Raw genomic sequence first — 17,728 nt, forward strand, 5'->3', positions numbered from 1 at the left:
TATATGAATCCATTTATATGAAATGTCCAGAAAAGGCAAAACTATAGAGATAGCAGATTGTCTGGGGTTGGGAGTAGGAACAGAATTGACTGAAAATGGACATAATGACTATTTTGGAGGTGGTGAAATGATCTGAAACTGGATTGTGGTGATGGCTGCACAACTCTTATCTGTGCTTAGTGTCATTTAGGGACCCAAAATGACAGATATTTTATCTCAACACATGCTTCCATGATCACCACAGTAGGGGGAGGGGAATGTGTGTCTGCCTCTTAAAGATTTTCCTACCCCTCCCATTTTATTGGTAAAAAGCAAGTTGCAGGGCCATGCCAATTTTCAAGGATGCAAGAGTGTGTAATTTGTGTCTGAAAGAGAGGAAAAGCAGAATTTTTGTGAACATCCCTAATGACTCTCACAGAAATAAATAAAAATGAAGGGTACTGGTTACTCTGACTAGAGTTACTTTGATTTGCACTTGAGGGACTTACTGACATTTGTTTCTTCTTAAAGTCCTAATCCTTTGCATGTTGCTTAGTTAGAAATTTCTAAGACCACAGTAACAGTCATTCTTTGTATATTACTGTGACTTTCTCAGTGCCCTTGATTCACTGAGCACCTGGTTTCCTTAAATGATTGCAATTTTGCATGCATGTTTACATAGAAAAACAAGCTTTTTTTTTTTTTCAAAGGTATCATTCACTTCTCTAATGTTTAAGGTATTAGAATACTTTTGAGTGCCTACAGAGGCCAGCATCATACCAGTAAATGGAAATTATAGGAAGGCAGATTGTACATCTCCATAGGGGAGAATTTTCTAATTACTAGGGTTTCTGAAATTTAAACGACTGCCTCTGAGGTATTGAACCATTGAAGATGCTGAAGTTGAGGCTTGATGATCACTTGAGAGAAACGTGGAGAACAGACCAAATGTTCTCCAAAACTGATGTTCTATGATTAGGCTTAGCTGCATAGCAAATATACCTGTTTGTATAACAACTGCATCTATTTTTGAACTGCATCTACTTTTTTTAAGTCAAAACTCAAACTCTCAACCCAAAGTGTAAAGGGCATTGAAGACGAATTTATGAAAAACTGTTACAACAGAATTCAGACAAAGTGAAACTTGAAAGGTAGCACATAGGTTGAGGCTGCAGAAAGCAGAAAAGACTTAGAATTTTCTTAGGGCTATCAGGAGAAGCAAGGAGTAAAAGGGTATGACTAAAATATTTATAATATTTAATGGTGTGGATAAAAATGAATATTTATGTGCCAAATCCTGAGATCAGAGGCTGAGGAATCCCTTCTGAAATATGAGCAAAGTGAGTTTAGGCCACAAGAAATACTTTTTGCAGAAAGAGACAAAGTATGGTATTCATTATCCCTTTGTTGTAATATGAGACAAAAACATAAAATAATTAAACAAATATTATGACAAAGTTATAAACAAAGGTATCATACGTAGCTACTAACAGGAGCTGGGTTGTATCTAAGTATAATTCAGAGAGACAGCATGCACTCTCAGTTTGTCACTTGAGACCCCTGTCGGCAGCAGAATATTGGCAGGCTTAGGGTCAGCCCTAGTATGAGAAAGTTCTCCATTCCTAAACTACACCACTTTGCACGCTCTTATTCTCAGGTTTCATGACAATTAAGAAGGATTGTAAAGCAGATAAACCTTTCATCGTCAGGGGAAAAGAAAGTCCGAAAATCTTCTATATAAGCAGCTCCTGATTAGAAGGAATGTGGGGCTGGACAATAATCGGCGAACAAATTTCATTCTGACATCCAAGGTCTCCTGTCCGCTGAAGGAAATTGAAGAGCAGGCCTCAAGGTGAAGATAGAAGAAACGTACTTTATCTAAGGTATTCTCCAAGGAAATCGGCACGTCCAAGATGTGGCGAGCAACACCCTATCTCTCAGGAGAAGTGGAGATTAGACACGGCGCTGTCCTTTATAGCAGAAACAGCTGTACCACAGCCGACGGCCCGGAGCGCAGCGCTCACTATTGTGTTAGCACCGGCGGCGGAAGGACTCAGTGCCGCCGTAACGTTAAAGAGTCCTTCTTTGTTCAGCTCCGGTCCGGGACGCAGGGCGCGGTGTTCTTCCGCGCTCGCCGCATAGTCCCCGCCCCCTCGCGGCTCTGGAGAGCTGCCATTCGGCACCGGAGTCGCTCCGCGCTCCCAGAATGCACCGGCAGTCCGCGGGAAACCAAAATGGCGAAGGGCTGTAGCGAAGTGGGCTGTGTTTAAGGCCGGTGTAAGAACGTTCAGTCTTACCCCCAACCCTCGTCCCCTGGACCTCGGTTTGTGCGTTTGTATGTGCGGGGTGTCCGGTGGGGCGGGTGCCCAGTAAGTGCTGGACTCGCAGGGGAAGCGCCCACGGGGACGTGATTGGTTGTTTTTTTCCTGTATGAAGCGGTTGGCACCACTGAAGTGACCGAATGAGGTGAGAGACCTTCGCCTGGGAACCAGGCTCTTCCGGAGGAGGCTGGGGGGTGGGGAGGAAGAAAGGAAGCAAGTATAAAAGGGAAAGATGGAGGCTCGAGGTGGGGGTGGAGGCTGTGCTGTGTGTATGTTGAAAAGAATGGATGGAAAAGAGTAGTCAGTTGGGTGTTGGAGAAAATACGGACTAAAGGAGGGAGCTGGGCGTTGGGGAAGTCGGAGGAACAAGATGAAACGTTTAGGCGGGGAAGCTGTGTTTGGAGGGGCAGGAAGGAACCTGGGGGCGGGAGACGGTTGGAGGGGCAGGATGAACCTGGTGATGAAGGAGCCGTTGGGAAATACGGACCGAAGGAGATGTGGGGTGCAAAGTGAAGGGACTGCCTGGGACCTTAGGGGGCGCAAAGGGAAGTAGCAGCTTGGAACGGAAGGTGATGGAATTGTGTGGAATTGGAGTATGGGGGTAGAGTAGAAGGGCACGATGGAGTACGAGGATAAGGGGAACAGTACGTGGAGCCTGGTAGCCAACCCCGAAAGCTTAAAGGGAAGAAGTGGAAGAGAAAGTGTGAGGTGGGGGAGACGTACCTTACGTTTAGAGCGCACTAAAAATCTGAGACAGTTGTTCTATTTAATTAAATTAAGTCATATCCCTCCTCGGATAGAGATTTGTATTGTGTTCATTTTTACAACTGAGTTAATTACGGTTTAAGAGATTTTAACTAATTTGCCAAGATTTCTTAGCATATTTTGATTATGCCAGAACTCTTAACTCTGACAGTGTTTTACAATCTGGTGTCCTTGGTTGCTAGAATTTTTCTTTGGAAGCAACTAGAGGGAACAGATGGATTTATGGGGGTGCTTTGACGAGCAGTAAGGGTTTGTGAACAATGGGAAAAGGGATATGGAATGTTAGTCTATTTTTTAAAGCATTTAACTTTAAAGGTAGAGCCCATGGACTAATTCAAATATGAAAACCAAGGTAGGCCTGTGTATAACATAAGAAAGCATGTGGAGTCAGTACAGAATTAGAAATATGTAAATAGTGCCTGATTTAATTTGACTCCAGATGCTCCGGTAGTAGTAACTTTCTCCTTTAGATTGATTCCATGTGACCCTCCTGTGTACCTTGCCTGCAGGCTGGTTTCAATTTCCATGTTTTCAGTCTCTTGAGAATTCCTTTTTTGGCAGTGGATTGCAAACACAGTGAATTTAAAAATATTTAATGTGGATAAAGTAAAATGAACTCAAATTCTAAAGTGACCTTTTCAAAGGTTTGAAAATACTTCAAATGGAGCCATTTTAGGTGCTCAGTAGTTTTGGCAAGGAAAGAGTTCATTTTCAATTTCTTAACATAGAGCATTCTGTTCTTGCTATTTGGAATGTTATTCACACTCCAAGCATTCGCAGTGATAGCTTGAGAGGGAATAGTAGGTGAAAATTTTTGTTTTTGTCTTAGTAGGTTCCTAAATGTGAAAATGTATAATTCACATTTTAAATTTGCTCACCTTCAGTTTTTTTAAAGTACTAAAAATATTCTAAAATATTTGAATTAAGAGTGCACCTGTTTCCTGATACTGCATATTCATGTTAATAGGCATTAACAGAAATCTATACCGGTCAAATTGAAAGCGTACACAATTTTAGAACTAGAAGTATAGAAATCATCTGGTTAAACTTTTATTCTAGATAAACACAATATATTTAATCATCCTTTTAATTATGTCTGTTGCTTCAGAGCTCAGTTTGGAGAGGGGTTTTATTCTGTGTATTTTGCTATGGGTGCTTGGATGTCATGGATTATAAATACACCTTTTCATTAGATCTTTGAAAGGATAATTTGCTCTATTTATATTTCATCATAATCTTTACATCTGACTTTAGGAAACTGGTGATAATCTATTTTAACACATGGAGAAATTTACCTCTGAGGTTGCCATGGCCAACATCTGTAGCTTGGTGGTTCTGAAAGTAAAATTCAAGTACTTTTTAAGTTAGTAAACTTAAAATGAATGATATTCCTTGGTTAATATTTTCATGCTTCATTTCCTCTGTTTTTCGGGATTTGTTTATTGATACAGTATAGCAACCCCAAATTGGAATGTGGAGATTTCCCTTTGGATGTTTTTTATGTATTAGGGTAGTGCTGCCCAACAGAACTTTTGCACCAATGGCAGTAATCTATATCTGCTCTACTCAGTGTGGAGGCCAATAGCCACATGTGGATGTTGAACACTAAAAATACAGTTGGTGAGACTGAGAACTAAATTTATAATTTAATAAAATTAAAACTAAAATTTGAATGGCCATATGTAACTAGTGGCTGCTGTATTGGACAACATAGTATTAAGGGTTATTGCATCCATTTATTAATTAGGAATTGTCACATCACTAACCATGGAAATCCAGGGACCCAAGGGGAAGGAACTGTCTTAGAACTAAGGGAATTTAAATTCTCTTTGTCCGTTTTTAAGATGAAGTAGTCTTCGTTTTTGCCACGTATCATGTCTTCTGTCATCTCTGTTTTCATATAACATTGCTGAAGAATATTGAAGGTAGTACCTTCTGTGGGCTTTTTAAAATAGAAGAATCTGTTTCCTTTGTTGAAAAACAGCAAAAATCGATGTTAGGAAAGTTAGTTTACTTTGTTATTTTTTTTAAAAAATTACTTTTTTTAAGTAAAAAAACTTATTAAGGAAAATCAAATATATACAAAGTGAACAGAAATAGTATAATGAACTTTTTTGTATACATGCCCGTTTCATATATCTCTAACCAATGATATGAGTTACCCTCATGGCCGATGATGTTGAGCATCTTTTCCATGTAGTCATTGACCTTTTGTATACCTTTGGAGAACTGTCTATTCGTGTCCGTTGCACATGTAAAAAAAATTGTATTTATCTTTTTATTGCTGAGTTGTAGGCAATTCTTTCTTTATATATTTTGGATACAAGTCCCTTATCAGATGTACGATTTGCAATTATTTTCTCCCGTTCTGTGGGTTGTCTTTTTACTTGGTGATGTCCTTTGAAGCACAAAAGTTTTTAATTTTGATGTAGTTCAATTTATCCCCTTTTTTTTGCTTGTACTTTGATGTCATAGCTAAGAAAATGTTGTGTAATTCCAGCACAGTTTTGACTAATGGATGTACCTGTGCATCTCATACCCTTATCATGGTATAGAATGTTTCTCTTTTCCCAGAAAGCTCACATATAGCCGTTCTCAGCCATTTCCCTTCCCAACTACTGTTTTGATTTTTTTCGCTTTAGATTAATTTTGTTTAGAACTTCATATAAATGGAATCCTACAATATGCATATCAGTTAAATTTTAAAAAAATTTTGCTTCATAAAGCTAAAACTGAAGGCTTAACTTGAAAATCCCATCCTGTAAGGGATATTGTAGTAGTGGCTTAAGAATCTTAAATCATGTCATGGTAGTCTTGACCAACACTTCGTGTAATATAAAGTTGTTTTTTAATGGCTTTTGAAGATAGTTTTTTGTATTTTGAGTGGATAAAACTGAGTAGGGACCTAATGAGTATGTGCTTCCAAATGTTGCCTAATATGAGGATTTGAAAATTGGGAACAGGGCAATGTGAGGGATCCTTGGGATGATGGAAATACTGGTATTTTCACTATATTAATATAAATATTTTGGTTGTCATGTTATTCTATGGTTTTCAAAGATAGTACCATTTCCGGAAATTGGGTAAAAGTTACACAGAATCTATTAAATAGTTCTTAAAACTACATGTGAACCTACAGTTATTTCAAACTAAAACATTTGTTCAATTAAAAAGTAAGTATTAGGAGAACAAAATAGACCAAAGCAGGCATATCCCAAAACAGGTCGCATTTGTTTGATTTCAGTCAGCCAGGTACCAGAACAAAATAAAGATGAGCTTTTGTCTTTCTCTACCCTTCTATTGAAGTTTATATTGCAGAAAAAGCTCCCACAACTTTTTTGGTCGTGTGAGGAATGTAAGACACAGTTGTGTTGTGGAAAGTACTCAATATATACTCAGAAGATTGGGTCTGTGTTTAATCTGCTACCTCAGCAGCAGCTTTAGGTTTTTGTTTTTCGTTTTTTCTTAAACCTATAAAATGGAGACGTTACCCACCTGTCTTATTGCTGGGAGGATAAAGAAGGAAAATACAAGAAAAAGTACTTTATAAACTCTAGGTGCAATATACTTGTATAGTGTTAATTTTGAAAATCTTTTCCCAGAATAGTTATTACATAGAACAAGAGAGCCGTGTATACCTATGATGAAGCCTGTCCACAAAAAACACTTCCCAGATGATGAGTATGTTGAATACTGGATAGTTTATTTTGCCCTATTCATAATTATGATTTCAAACATGTTAAACTACCATGTACCCTGTTGCATATAATACATTTAGAAGTGTTACTTAATCAAATGTACATGTTTTAAAAACCATGTTTAGTTAAAGTCTGAAAAATACTGTACCTTAGTATTTTGGGATGTTTTATAAATTGCTGACCAACCTTACAGAGTTCTAATTGACATTAAATAAGTACCAGAATCACCTATTGAGATAAAAAATAAAATAAAAAAACCAAAACAAACAAGACCAGTTACTTAGAACTCATACCCTAGAGATTCAAACTCAAGGTTTGGTATGGGTTTTTATATATTTTTGTGTTTTAAAATTTTTCCCACTTTATTTTGTTTTGCAGCCAGGGTTAAGAAGTACTAGATTTTGTTTGTCAGGATTAGAAACTTACAATTCTTACTAAAACATTACTAAGCTGTACAAAGGACAGACTAATAATAGACATGTTTTTCATACTTGAAATAAAAAAGAAAAATATTTTTGTACTGTTTCCATCACGCTCACTTAAAATCTTTAAAATTGGTGGTTAATAAAATACTCGTAGTTAATGGAACTTTGTAGCCTGGGAACCTAGTGAACTGTTAAATGTTTCATAAAATTGCATTTAGTTGTTATAAGATAAAGAATTCTCCTTTCAGCAGAGGCTAGGGATATTATAAGCAGGGATTGTTTTCATTAGCTAGGAAGTAAATGACCTTCCATGTACTTTATTTTTTATTTTAATTTTTTTCAATTACACTTGACATTCAATATTATGTTAGTTTCAGGAGTATAGCATAGTGGTTAGACATTTATATAACTTGCGAAGTGATTCCCTTGATATGTTTAGCACCCACTTGGCACCATACATAGTTATTAAATATTATTGACTATATTTCCTATGCTGTACTTTACTTCTCTTTGACTATTTTGTAAGTGCCAATTTGTACTTATTAATCCCTTCACCTTTTTCACCCAGCCTCCAAACCCTCCTCCATCTGTTAACCATCAGTTTGTTATCCAAGTCTTTTTCTGTTTTGTTTGTTCATTTGTTTTGTTTTTTAGGTTCCACATATAAGTGAAATCATATGGTATTTGTCTTTCTCAGTCTGACTTATTTCACTTAGTGTAATGTTTTTTAGGTCCATCCATGTTGTCCCAAATGGTAAGATTTCATTCTTTTTATGGCCAAGTAATATTCCATTGTATACAGGTACCACATCTTCTTTATCCAGTTGTCGATTGATGGACACTTAGGTTGCTTCCATATCTAGGCTGTTGTAAATAGTGCTGCAGTGAACATAGGGGTGCATATATCTTTTTGAATTAGTGTTTTGAATTTCTTCGGATAAATACCTAGAAGTGGAATTGCTGGGTTATAAGGTAGTTTTATTTTTAATTTTTTGAGGAATCTCCATACTGTTTTCCATAGTGGCTGCACCAATTTGCAATCCCACCAACAGTTTCTCCACATCCTTACGAACACTTTTTTGTTGATTTGATAGCCATTCTGACAGGTGTGAGTTGGTAGCTCATTGTGGTTTTAATTTGCGCTTCTCTCCATGTACTTTCTAAAACTAAAATAAGGTTTTAGATTATAATGAAAACAGTGGGCCCTATTTTTCCTTTAGGTTAGGTCGGGGGTAAAGAATCCTTCCCAAAGTCAAAGTTCCTCCTGAGTGTCCTTTTTTCTGTTTTTCTCTAGGTGTTTGACAGTCTTTTCCATTTTTGGTAGTTGTCTAAATCCATTACTTAGATTTTTCTTTCTCAAAAACAGGCTGAAGAATATGATGTTATTTTCAGTTGTTTTGTTTTAAGAGTTTTATTCCTGCTCATTAGAGAGGAACAAACAAAAGTGGTTATTTGCAAAGATTAAACATAATTTAGAACATTCTTATAGTATTTGTTAGTGCAGTGATTCTCAAACTTTTTGGTCTCAGGACCAGTATGTACTCTTAATTATTGAATACTCCAAGAACTTTTTATGTAGGTTATCTTTATCAACATTTACTGTGTTAGAAATTAAAACAGAAAGTTTAAAACAAGAGTACATATATATATACATACCATTAGTCTTCAGAGCGAAATCATCACATATTTATTTAGTCTCTGGAAAATTCCACTCTATACTCGTGGGAGAAGGAGAGTAAAAAAGGCAAATACCTCAGTATTATTTTGAAACTAGCTGTGACCTTGTAGACCTTGTAGGTCCCCAGGGACCATACCTTGAGACCTGCTAATCGAATCTATTTCTGTAGGGAGTTAGGATGGTTTTATGCAATCCAGGGTGTTTAGCATTCCTGGCCTCTTTTTAAGCATATTTTTTGCCTCTTTGTAGAAAAAAATGTGAGGCTGTCAGATATGAACTGTCCACTTCCTATCTTCACGTCTACCAACTTAACTATAAATGCACCCTTCCTCATATCAGAAGAAAGTTACCTTCTGTGATACAAGGCTAGTCTTTTTCCCTTATATCAGGGGTGTCCAAACTTTTTTCAACGTTTTTTGCCAAGGGCCATATGCGGTAAAATACACAAACAGCCGGGCCACTCACTCGAGGTGAAGTACGTATTGCCTCACCTGGTTTATTTAAGTAAATTAAATATATTTTTGTAATTTGCTGCGGGCCAGTTAACAATGGATTGCGCAGTTTGGACACCCCTGATCTAGATGTATGTAGCCTTCTCCTCTTTAAGTAGCCATGCTCCTTGAAAAAATGATTTCAACTTCTTCAGCTCTCAAAGTATTAGTAATAAAAATCTATTGTTTTTCTATACATACACTCATTTTAGAAAATTTAAATAGTAGAAAAACTTTAAAAGGATTTTATATCACTCAGACAGCTACCAAAAATGCTTTTGTCTTGTCTCATTGTCTTATTTCTAAGCATGTTTTTTCACTTACATTAAACACTTTAAAATTTCCTTTGTTGGAATAATGCATGTATTTTGACTAAAAATATCAAAGTACGGAAGGGTGAGCAGTTTAAAGTGAAAAGCTGCAATACAGTCTTTGGGCCTTCCTGAGTCCTGCTTTGAGAGGAAATCACTTTAATTTTTAAGTGTTATATTCCTTTAGTTATTACCTCCATTATGCTACATAATACTTTTACACTACCATTTGATTCATTTCAACTTGAGACATCCTGCTGTATAAAGGCCTTCTTGCTGTAATAAAAGATACAGTTCATTTATGCCCTACATCTCATCTCCTTTCTAGTTTTTGTGTTTTCTATTGGTTAGTTCAGTAACTTTAAACTTAAACCTTTTTTCTTATTCCATCAACTCTAGACTTTATTTCTCCACTTTGTAAGGTGAGTATTATTAAAGTGCCTGCCTTTACTTGGTTTCTCTTCCTCCTTCCACCTTTCAATTTTTGTGATCTTTACTGTGCTTTGTATTTTTAAATTTGATAACATTTAATCTGTTCTTAACCATAATTACCTGTGCTCTTTTATGGGCTGATTCTAAAGGTTAAAAAGTGATAAACATCTTTTCTGTTATTTTGACTAAGTAAATCTTCTCTGCAGAACCTTATAGTACTGGGATTGCAGTTCCTTTCTTAAAACATTTTTTCCCCTTAAAATTTCTAAGTCTTTTTCATATTTTCTCTGCTTTCTCTTACCTGTCAAGTTTTTCTAGTGTCTTATATGCTGCCTAGTTTGTAAAATCCTTTTTCCTCAAACACCTCTCTCTGGGGGCCCTCTTTCCTTTCTTCTTAATCCAGATTGGTTGCTCTCTAGGTCTTTTTCTTGGCTGCCATTCTGGGACTGCCTGTGTTGCTTTTTGGGTTGGAAGCACTGATTCTTGCATCCCATGTTTTTTCTTTCTTGGGTGATACTTTCTTATTTTGCTAGAGCCAAATCCTCACGTTTCGGCGTAAGATCTTATCATTTATTTTATGTGGCTTCATTTAAAAAAAATTAGTTTGGTTGATAGAGGTTGCTAGTTTGAACATTATTTTTCTTCATAATTTTGTGGTATTGCTCCATTGTCTTCTAGAATCTAGTGTTGCTCTTTGGAGTCTGATTCTAAGTCTGATTCTCATTCCTGTGTAGGTAACTTAATTTTACTCTTTGGGCGCTTATGGGGTCTTCTGTGTTTAGTATTGTGCAATTTCATATGAATTTAGGATTTTTAAAAGTCAGTACTTCAAAAGTTATCCAAAGAAAGCGAAAATACTCGAAAAGACATATACACCTCTGTTTATTGCAGTGTTGTTTATAATAGTCAAGATATGAAAGTGATTCATAAGAAGCCAACTTTTAACAGGATAGTATTTCTTAAACTAACCTGTACCTTGGTGTCCATTGATGGATAAATGGATAAAGAAAATGCGTGTGTATGTGTACAGTGGAATATTATTCAACCATAAAAAAGAACAAATTCCATTTATGACAACATGGATGAACATTGAGGAAATTATGATAAGTGAAATAAGTCAGAGAAAGACAGATACTATATGATTTCATTTATATGTGGAATCTAAAACAGCAGCAAAGACCAAGCTCACAGATAACAGAAAATAGATTGGTGATTACCAGAGGTTGGAGGCGAGTTGCTGGCAAAATGGGTGAAGTGGGTCAAAAAGGTACAAACTTCCAGTTTAAAATAAATAAGTCACAGGGATGTAATGTATAGCATGGTGACTAGTTAATGCTGTATTGCATATTTGAAAGTTGCTAAGACTAAATCTTAGAAGTTCTCGTCACACTTTTTTTGTTAGTTGAACCCTCATTTTTCTTCCTTCCCTCCCAGTTGCTGGTCATAGTAATGATGGTTTAGATGTAGAGGAGGCAGCCGATTCTTGAGATGCTGCTCAAGAATGGTGGCATCTCAGTAACATGGGGAAGTAGATTTAAAAATCATTTCTTCCCCACCCTCAACAAAGGGGAGAAGGGAAGGAAAGGACTAATGCTGTAGTGAGTTGCTGTTATTGGGATTTTCAGGAGCATTGGGCCAAGTTGGAAAAAAAAAAGATTGAGAAATACTTGTTTATGAGTTCCAAGCATGACAAATAAAGCCCTCTGTGGTCTGTTGCTAGATAACCTCATCTCTCAGGAATAATGAGAGATAATGAATTAATTGTGATTGGGGTGTTGGGAAGTGGGAATGAGGATTGTATGAGAAAGGTTAGTTTGAGAAAGCATTTTATATTTTAAAGTGTTTTAGACTTTCTTTTTACTGTTGTGTTTCCTAAACTTAAGTAATTTAGTTGCCAACATTCTTTCTTGCCATATCTGAGTATCGTCTTTATTATTTAACATTTTCTTTATATTAACTTTAAATTAACTCATTTAGCTTTAAGCAATAACCATCAATTTAGGATAAAACGTAATTTTAATACACATTAAAATAATTACATAAAATGAAAAATGTCTTCTGCCAAGGTACTTGTTACAGCTATCAGAGAAACTCTTAATATTTCATCAAATATAAGATGCCATCAATTGCAAGATGTACCATTATTTGATGTATCACCAAGAAAGAAAAAGCCCTGCTAACCAAGCTGGAACACAATGCTTATCATGTAACATTTTCATTTTATGATGATTAAAAGACAGCTTTTATGCATCATTCTTGTAGCAACATAAAAAGGAAAGTATAATAAAAGTGAAGTACATTGGATTAAGGTATTCCTAGAACATTTTCCTGTTAAAAATTGGCTTCTTATGAATCACTTAAAAGAATAACAGCTTTAATGAGATATTTCATATGCCATTATAATTCACCCTTTTAAAGTATACAAGTCAGTGAGTTTAAAAAAAATTATAGTTTGTAATCATCAGCATTATCTAAGTTTAGAACATTTTATTACCCCTAAAAGCATCCCCGTACTAATAAGCATTCACTTTCCATTCCTCTTTCCTGTCTAGTCCTTGACAACCACTAATCCGCTTTCTGTGTTTATATTTTGCCTATCCTGGACATTTCACATAAAAGTAATTAAACAGTTTGTGGCCTTTGTATGTAGCTTCTTTCATTTAGCATGTTTTCAAGGTACATCCATGTTGTAGCATTTTTCTGTACTTCATTCCTGTTTATGGCCAAAATATATTTCATTGTATGGATATCCTGCATTCTGTGTATTAATCAGTTAATGGACAGTTGTTTCCACGTTTTGGCTATTATAAATAATGCTGCTGTGAACATTCGTGTATAGGGTCTGTGTGGACGTGTGTTTCCATTTGGGTACGTAAGAGTAGAATTGCTGAGTCAGATGATACCTGTATTTCACATTTTGAGGAGCTGCCAAACTGTTTTCCAAAGAGCCAGTACCCTTTACAGTGTCAGCAACGATGAGGATTCCAGTTTCTCCACATCCTTGCCAATACTTGGGCCTTTTTTATTATAACCGTCCTAGTGAGTGTACAGTGGTATCTCATTGTGGTTTTGGTTTGCGTTACCTCCTGGCCGATGATATTGAGCATCTTTTCCATGTAGTCATTGACCTTTTGTATACCTTTGGAGAACTGTCTATTCATGTCCATTGCCCATGTAAAAGAATTGAATTATTTATGTTTTTATCGTTGAGTTGTAAACATTATATGTTTTGGATGCAAGTCCATTATCAGATGTATGATTTGCAGTTATTTTCTCCCGTTCTGTGGGTTGTCTTTTCACTTGGTGATGTCCTTTGAAGCACAAAATTTTTTAATTTCGATGAAGTTCAATTTATCCCTTTTTCTTTTTTTGCTTGTGCTTTGATGTCATAGCTAAGAAAAACATTGCCTAATACAACGTCACAAAGATTTACTCCTATGCTTTTAAAAAATTACGTGGGGCAGACGGCTGGCTCAGTTGGTTAGAGTGTGAGCTCTGGGCAACAGGGTTGCCTCCGAAACTGGAATGAAAACAACGAGCTGCCACTGAGCTGCCACTGAGTTCCCAGGCGGCCGGATGGTTCAGTTGGTTGGAGCGAGTGCCCTCAACCACAAGGTTGCTGGTTCGACTCCCGCAAGGGATGGTGGGCTGCACCCCACCCCGCCCCCCGCAACTACGCAACTAAGGTTGAATAACTACAACTGCATTTGGAGCTGAGCTGCGCCCTCCACAACTAAGATTGAAAGAACAACAATTGACTTGGAGCTGATGGGTCCTGGGAAAAACACACTGTTCCCCAATAAAGTCCTGGAAATACTGTTCCCCAATAAAGTCCTGGAAATACACACTGTTCCCCAATAAAGTCCTGGAAATACACACTGTTCCCCAATAAAGTCCTGGAAATACACATTGTTCCCCAATACAGTCCTGTTCTCCCTTCCCCAATAAAATCTTAAAAAAACAAAAATCACACAAACAAATGTAGTTTTAGCTCTTACATTTAGTCTGTGATCTGTTAGTTAATTTTTGCGTATGGTATGAGGTAGGTGTCCATCTTCATTCTTTTACATGTGAATACCATTTTCCTAGAACCATTTGTTAAAGACTCTTCTTTCTGACTGAATTGTTTTGAAAATCTTTTCAAAGAACAATTGACCATAAATGTAAGGGTTTGATTCTGGATTCTCAGTTTTATTCCATTGAAGTATGTGTCCTTATGTCTGCATCGTAACATCTTGATTACTGCTGCTTGATAATTAAATTTCGAAATTGGGAAGTGAGTCCTCTGATTTTGTTTTTTTCAATATTTGGGTATTCTGGGTTCCTTGCTTTTCTATATGAATTTTAGGATCAGTCTGTAAGTTTTTGCAAAAAAGTCAGCTAAGATTTTATAGATACAGCATTGAATCTGTAGATTGATTTGGAAAATATTGCCATTTGATGTTAGCAAGCATGACGTGACATCTTGTAGGTCTTATTTAATTCCTTTCTCTGTTGTTTTCATTGTATAAGTCTTGTGCCTTTTTGTTGAATTTATTCCTAAGTATTTTGTACTTTTTGGTTCAATTACAAATGGAATATTTTCTTAATTTCATTTTCAGAATGTTCATTGCTTGTATGTAGAAATATAATTGATTTTTGTATGTTAATCTTGTATTCTGCAGCCTTGCTGAACTGATTTATTCTAATTGTCCATGTGTATTCACGCGCGTGTGTGTATGTGTATGTGGGGGGGATTCTGAACCACTTTGAGTTTTGTAGCATATTTTCCCTCACAGTACCAATTTTTGTGCCGTCTTGAGTATTGGTGATAGTATTTCTTAAACTAACCTATATAAGAATTAAAATTTTATATACAACTGGTGCTGGGCTCTATAGCAGGTTTATAGTTAACTATAGCAGATCTACTCTAGATTCTTTAGAAAACCAGCTGAACATATCCGATTTACTCTGTACCCTACCTTCTCCCACCACCGTTTGGTTTCTGAAGGGATAAAAGATGCTGTAGTATTTTCTCTTAACATTTTCTCCCCAGTGGGGAGAGACGGCTGCTGACACCCATTTTCTGTGTTTTGAGGCCAGTGCTCTTAGGGTACGCATGTGCATTAGTATTCAGGACGACTGCTACTGCTGCCTGGCCAGTTAGTGATTACCAGGTACTGGGAGTTGTGGCACAGATCTACATTTCAGGAAGTGAACATGTGAAAATTATGTGTCCTTTAGTTAATGACTTCTCTAGGCACTAGGACCCATTGGAGTTCTTTAAATAAAGGAGTGAGTAAAACAGGTTTTCCTTACTGCAAATTGAAAGTGCATTAAAGAAGCGATGGGGTTGGTGGCAGGAAGATCCATTAGGAGTCTGTGGTAATAGTGCAGGCAAGTCAGATAGTGGTTATGGGAGATCTTTGAGAGGTGATCTGTAAGGAAGAATCAGCAGGATTTGGTGAGTGGAGGATGAGGGAAGAGGGAAGAATCAAGGATAGCACATTTCTAGCTTGAAAGATGATCAGGTGGAATGGCATTTACTGAGATTCGGAATACTGGCAGAAGGAGGAATTGGAAGAAAATGTCAGTTTTGTTAAGTTAAAGGTGCTGGGGGAGAATCCAGGTTGGATGTTTTGTGGACAATTGGAAATAAGGTCTGAGGCTTATGAGATAGAATGGGCTGGAGATAAGAGATTTAAAGATTGTCAACAGATAAAAATTAGGTGAAACGTTAGGACAACATGACTCCTTAGGACAAGCACAACATGTAGAACAGGAGGATCCCTAGGCAACTCCAACATTTAAAGGGTTGGCAGAGGAGGAAAAATCAGTACAGGAGAGATGGGAGGAGTCACTTCTTATGGGTGATGGGATCTCAGAAACCCAGGGAGGTGAGTTTCAAGAACTCAGTCATGATCAATCAATTATGCAGAGATTGGGCACAAGGAACACTGAAGTTAGAGCGCTGTTTGGTATTTGGTCATTTGGAGGTCTTTGCGCTTGTTAACAGTAATCAGGACAGTCAACTTCCCACAGATTAAGTGGAATGTGCTTTTTAAAGTTTACTGGTGAAAATAGAGAAATAATTTATGAGGACTTTTGCTTTTGTTTTAAATTTGACTTTGGTTGTGGCAGATTTGCGCCAACGAGAATTGGAGATTTAAAATAAAGGAGATAATAGATAATGTAAAATTCTTAATGTGAGATCTCAGATTCTCTAATACTGGAGAGAAGAGCCATGGTTTTCTTAGAGAAGTGAATTAGATATGTGCTTTTGTGGATAGGTTTAGGGGACAAGGGGTGGGGAGAAAGTTGAGGAATTTCATATCAGTAGCTTCTGTTTTCTGTGATGTGTAACCCAACCCTGCGAGTGAAGGAGCCGAGTGCCCCAACACACTTTTCACTGAGCTCCTCTTTCTGAAGGTGTGTACATAGCAGAAATGATTATAATATTTTTTTAAAGTTCTTTTCTTTGTGCATTATTTTGCACATATGTTTAGTTATAGCACCTAAGCTTTTTGAAATATACATAATTATCAGTTTTCTCCTGATTTTTTAAAAAATAAATTTTATTGGGGAATATTGGGGAACAGTGTGTTTCTCCAGGGCCCATCAGCTCCAAGTCGTTGTCCTTCAATCTAGTTGTGGAGGGAGCAGCTCAGCTCCAAGTCCAGTTGCCATTTTCAATCTTAGTTGCAGGGGGTGCAGCCCACCATCCCATGCAAGACTTGAACCAGCAACCTTGTTGTTGAGAGCTCGTGCTCCAACCAACTGAGCCATCCGGCCGCCCCTCTGGAAGCTCAGCGGCAGCTCATTGACTTCAGTCTAGTTGTGGAGGGTGCAGCTCACTGGCCCATGTGGGAATTGAACCAGCAACCCTGTTGTTCAGAGCTTGTGCTCTAACCAACTGAGCCATCCGGCCGCCCCAATTTTCTCCTGATTTTAAGTTCCCTGAGGAGACTAGGTCTTAATCATCTAACTTTCAGCTCTTTGAGGAGTGTCTGGTACATGTACCACTTAACTATTTCTGGTTTTTTTTTTTTTAAGAATTACAGTTTATAATATTAGGATGATTTGATCATATAGAAACAAAGCCAATTTTCATTGAGAAGAGAAAGCATCATTTCTTCTTGTCCTCACATTACTTTAAGGTTTTTTTTATGGGTACTTGAATACCTCTATTAACAGTCTGTGACTTTTTGATAGTAGTGAATTAACATTCATTAATCATGAATTAACATCAACAAATATCTGTTGGTTGCCTATCTTGAACAAAGTACTGTACTTTGGTTCTGTATGCTACTTACTTGTTCATTTACTTGTTCAATAAATATTGAAGACCTTCTATGTGGGTTATGTAGTCTTAGACGCTAGAGATACGTTGTCAAACAACATTGACATTTTCACTGCCCTTGTGGAAGATGCAGTATTTTGGAGGAGGGACACACACACACACACACACACACACACAAACATACACACACGAAACAAACACGCAGCATCAGCTATGTAGTTTTTTGTTAAAACTGTTTAACTTGACTTTAATTATGAGGAAACAATAAGACAAATTCAGTATGTGTAACATGCTACCAAGATAGCTGATTTAAAAAAATACAACGGTTGAGATTGAAGGAGAGAAAAGA

The 17,728-nt window shown here is 36.9% G+C and overlaps 1 protein-coding gene across 4 annotated transcripts in view; it reads left to right on the forward strand.

Annotated features, from left to right (window-relative positions):
* Positions 1–2,174: 2,174 nt before the first annotated feature.
* MTF2 (metal response element binding transcription factor 2) overlaps positions 2,175–17,728 on the forward strand; it is a 58,360-nt gene continuing 42,806 nt past the window's right edge. For all 4 annotated transcript variants that reach the window (XM_088791337.1, XM_019752783.3, XM_074335147.2 and 1 more), the window contains exon 1: positions 2,175–2,445. Coding sequence is in view for 1 of the 4 variants with exons in the window: in XM_019752783.3 (XP_019608342.1) it covers positions 2,441–2,445 (5 nt within the window). In the remaining 3 variants the exon portion in view is untranslated. The remainder of the gene's footprint in view (positions 2,446–17,728) is intronic.

This window comes from Rhinolophus sinicus, chromosome 14, assembly GCF_057876585.1.
Source record: "Rhinolophus sinicus isolate RSI-liver-muscle chromosome 14, RSI-T2T, whole genome shotgun sequence".
In the NCBI taxonomy this organism is placed as follows: domain Eukaryota; kingdom Metazoa; phylum Chordata; class Mammalia; order Chiroptera; family Rhinolophidae; genus Rhinolophus; species Rhinolophus sinicus.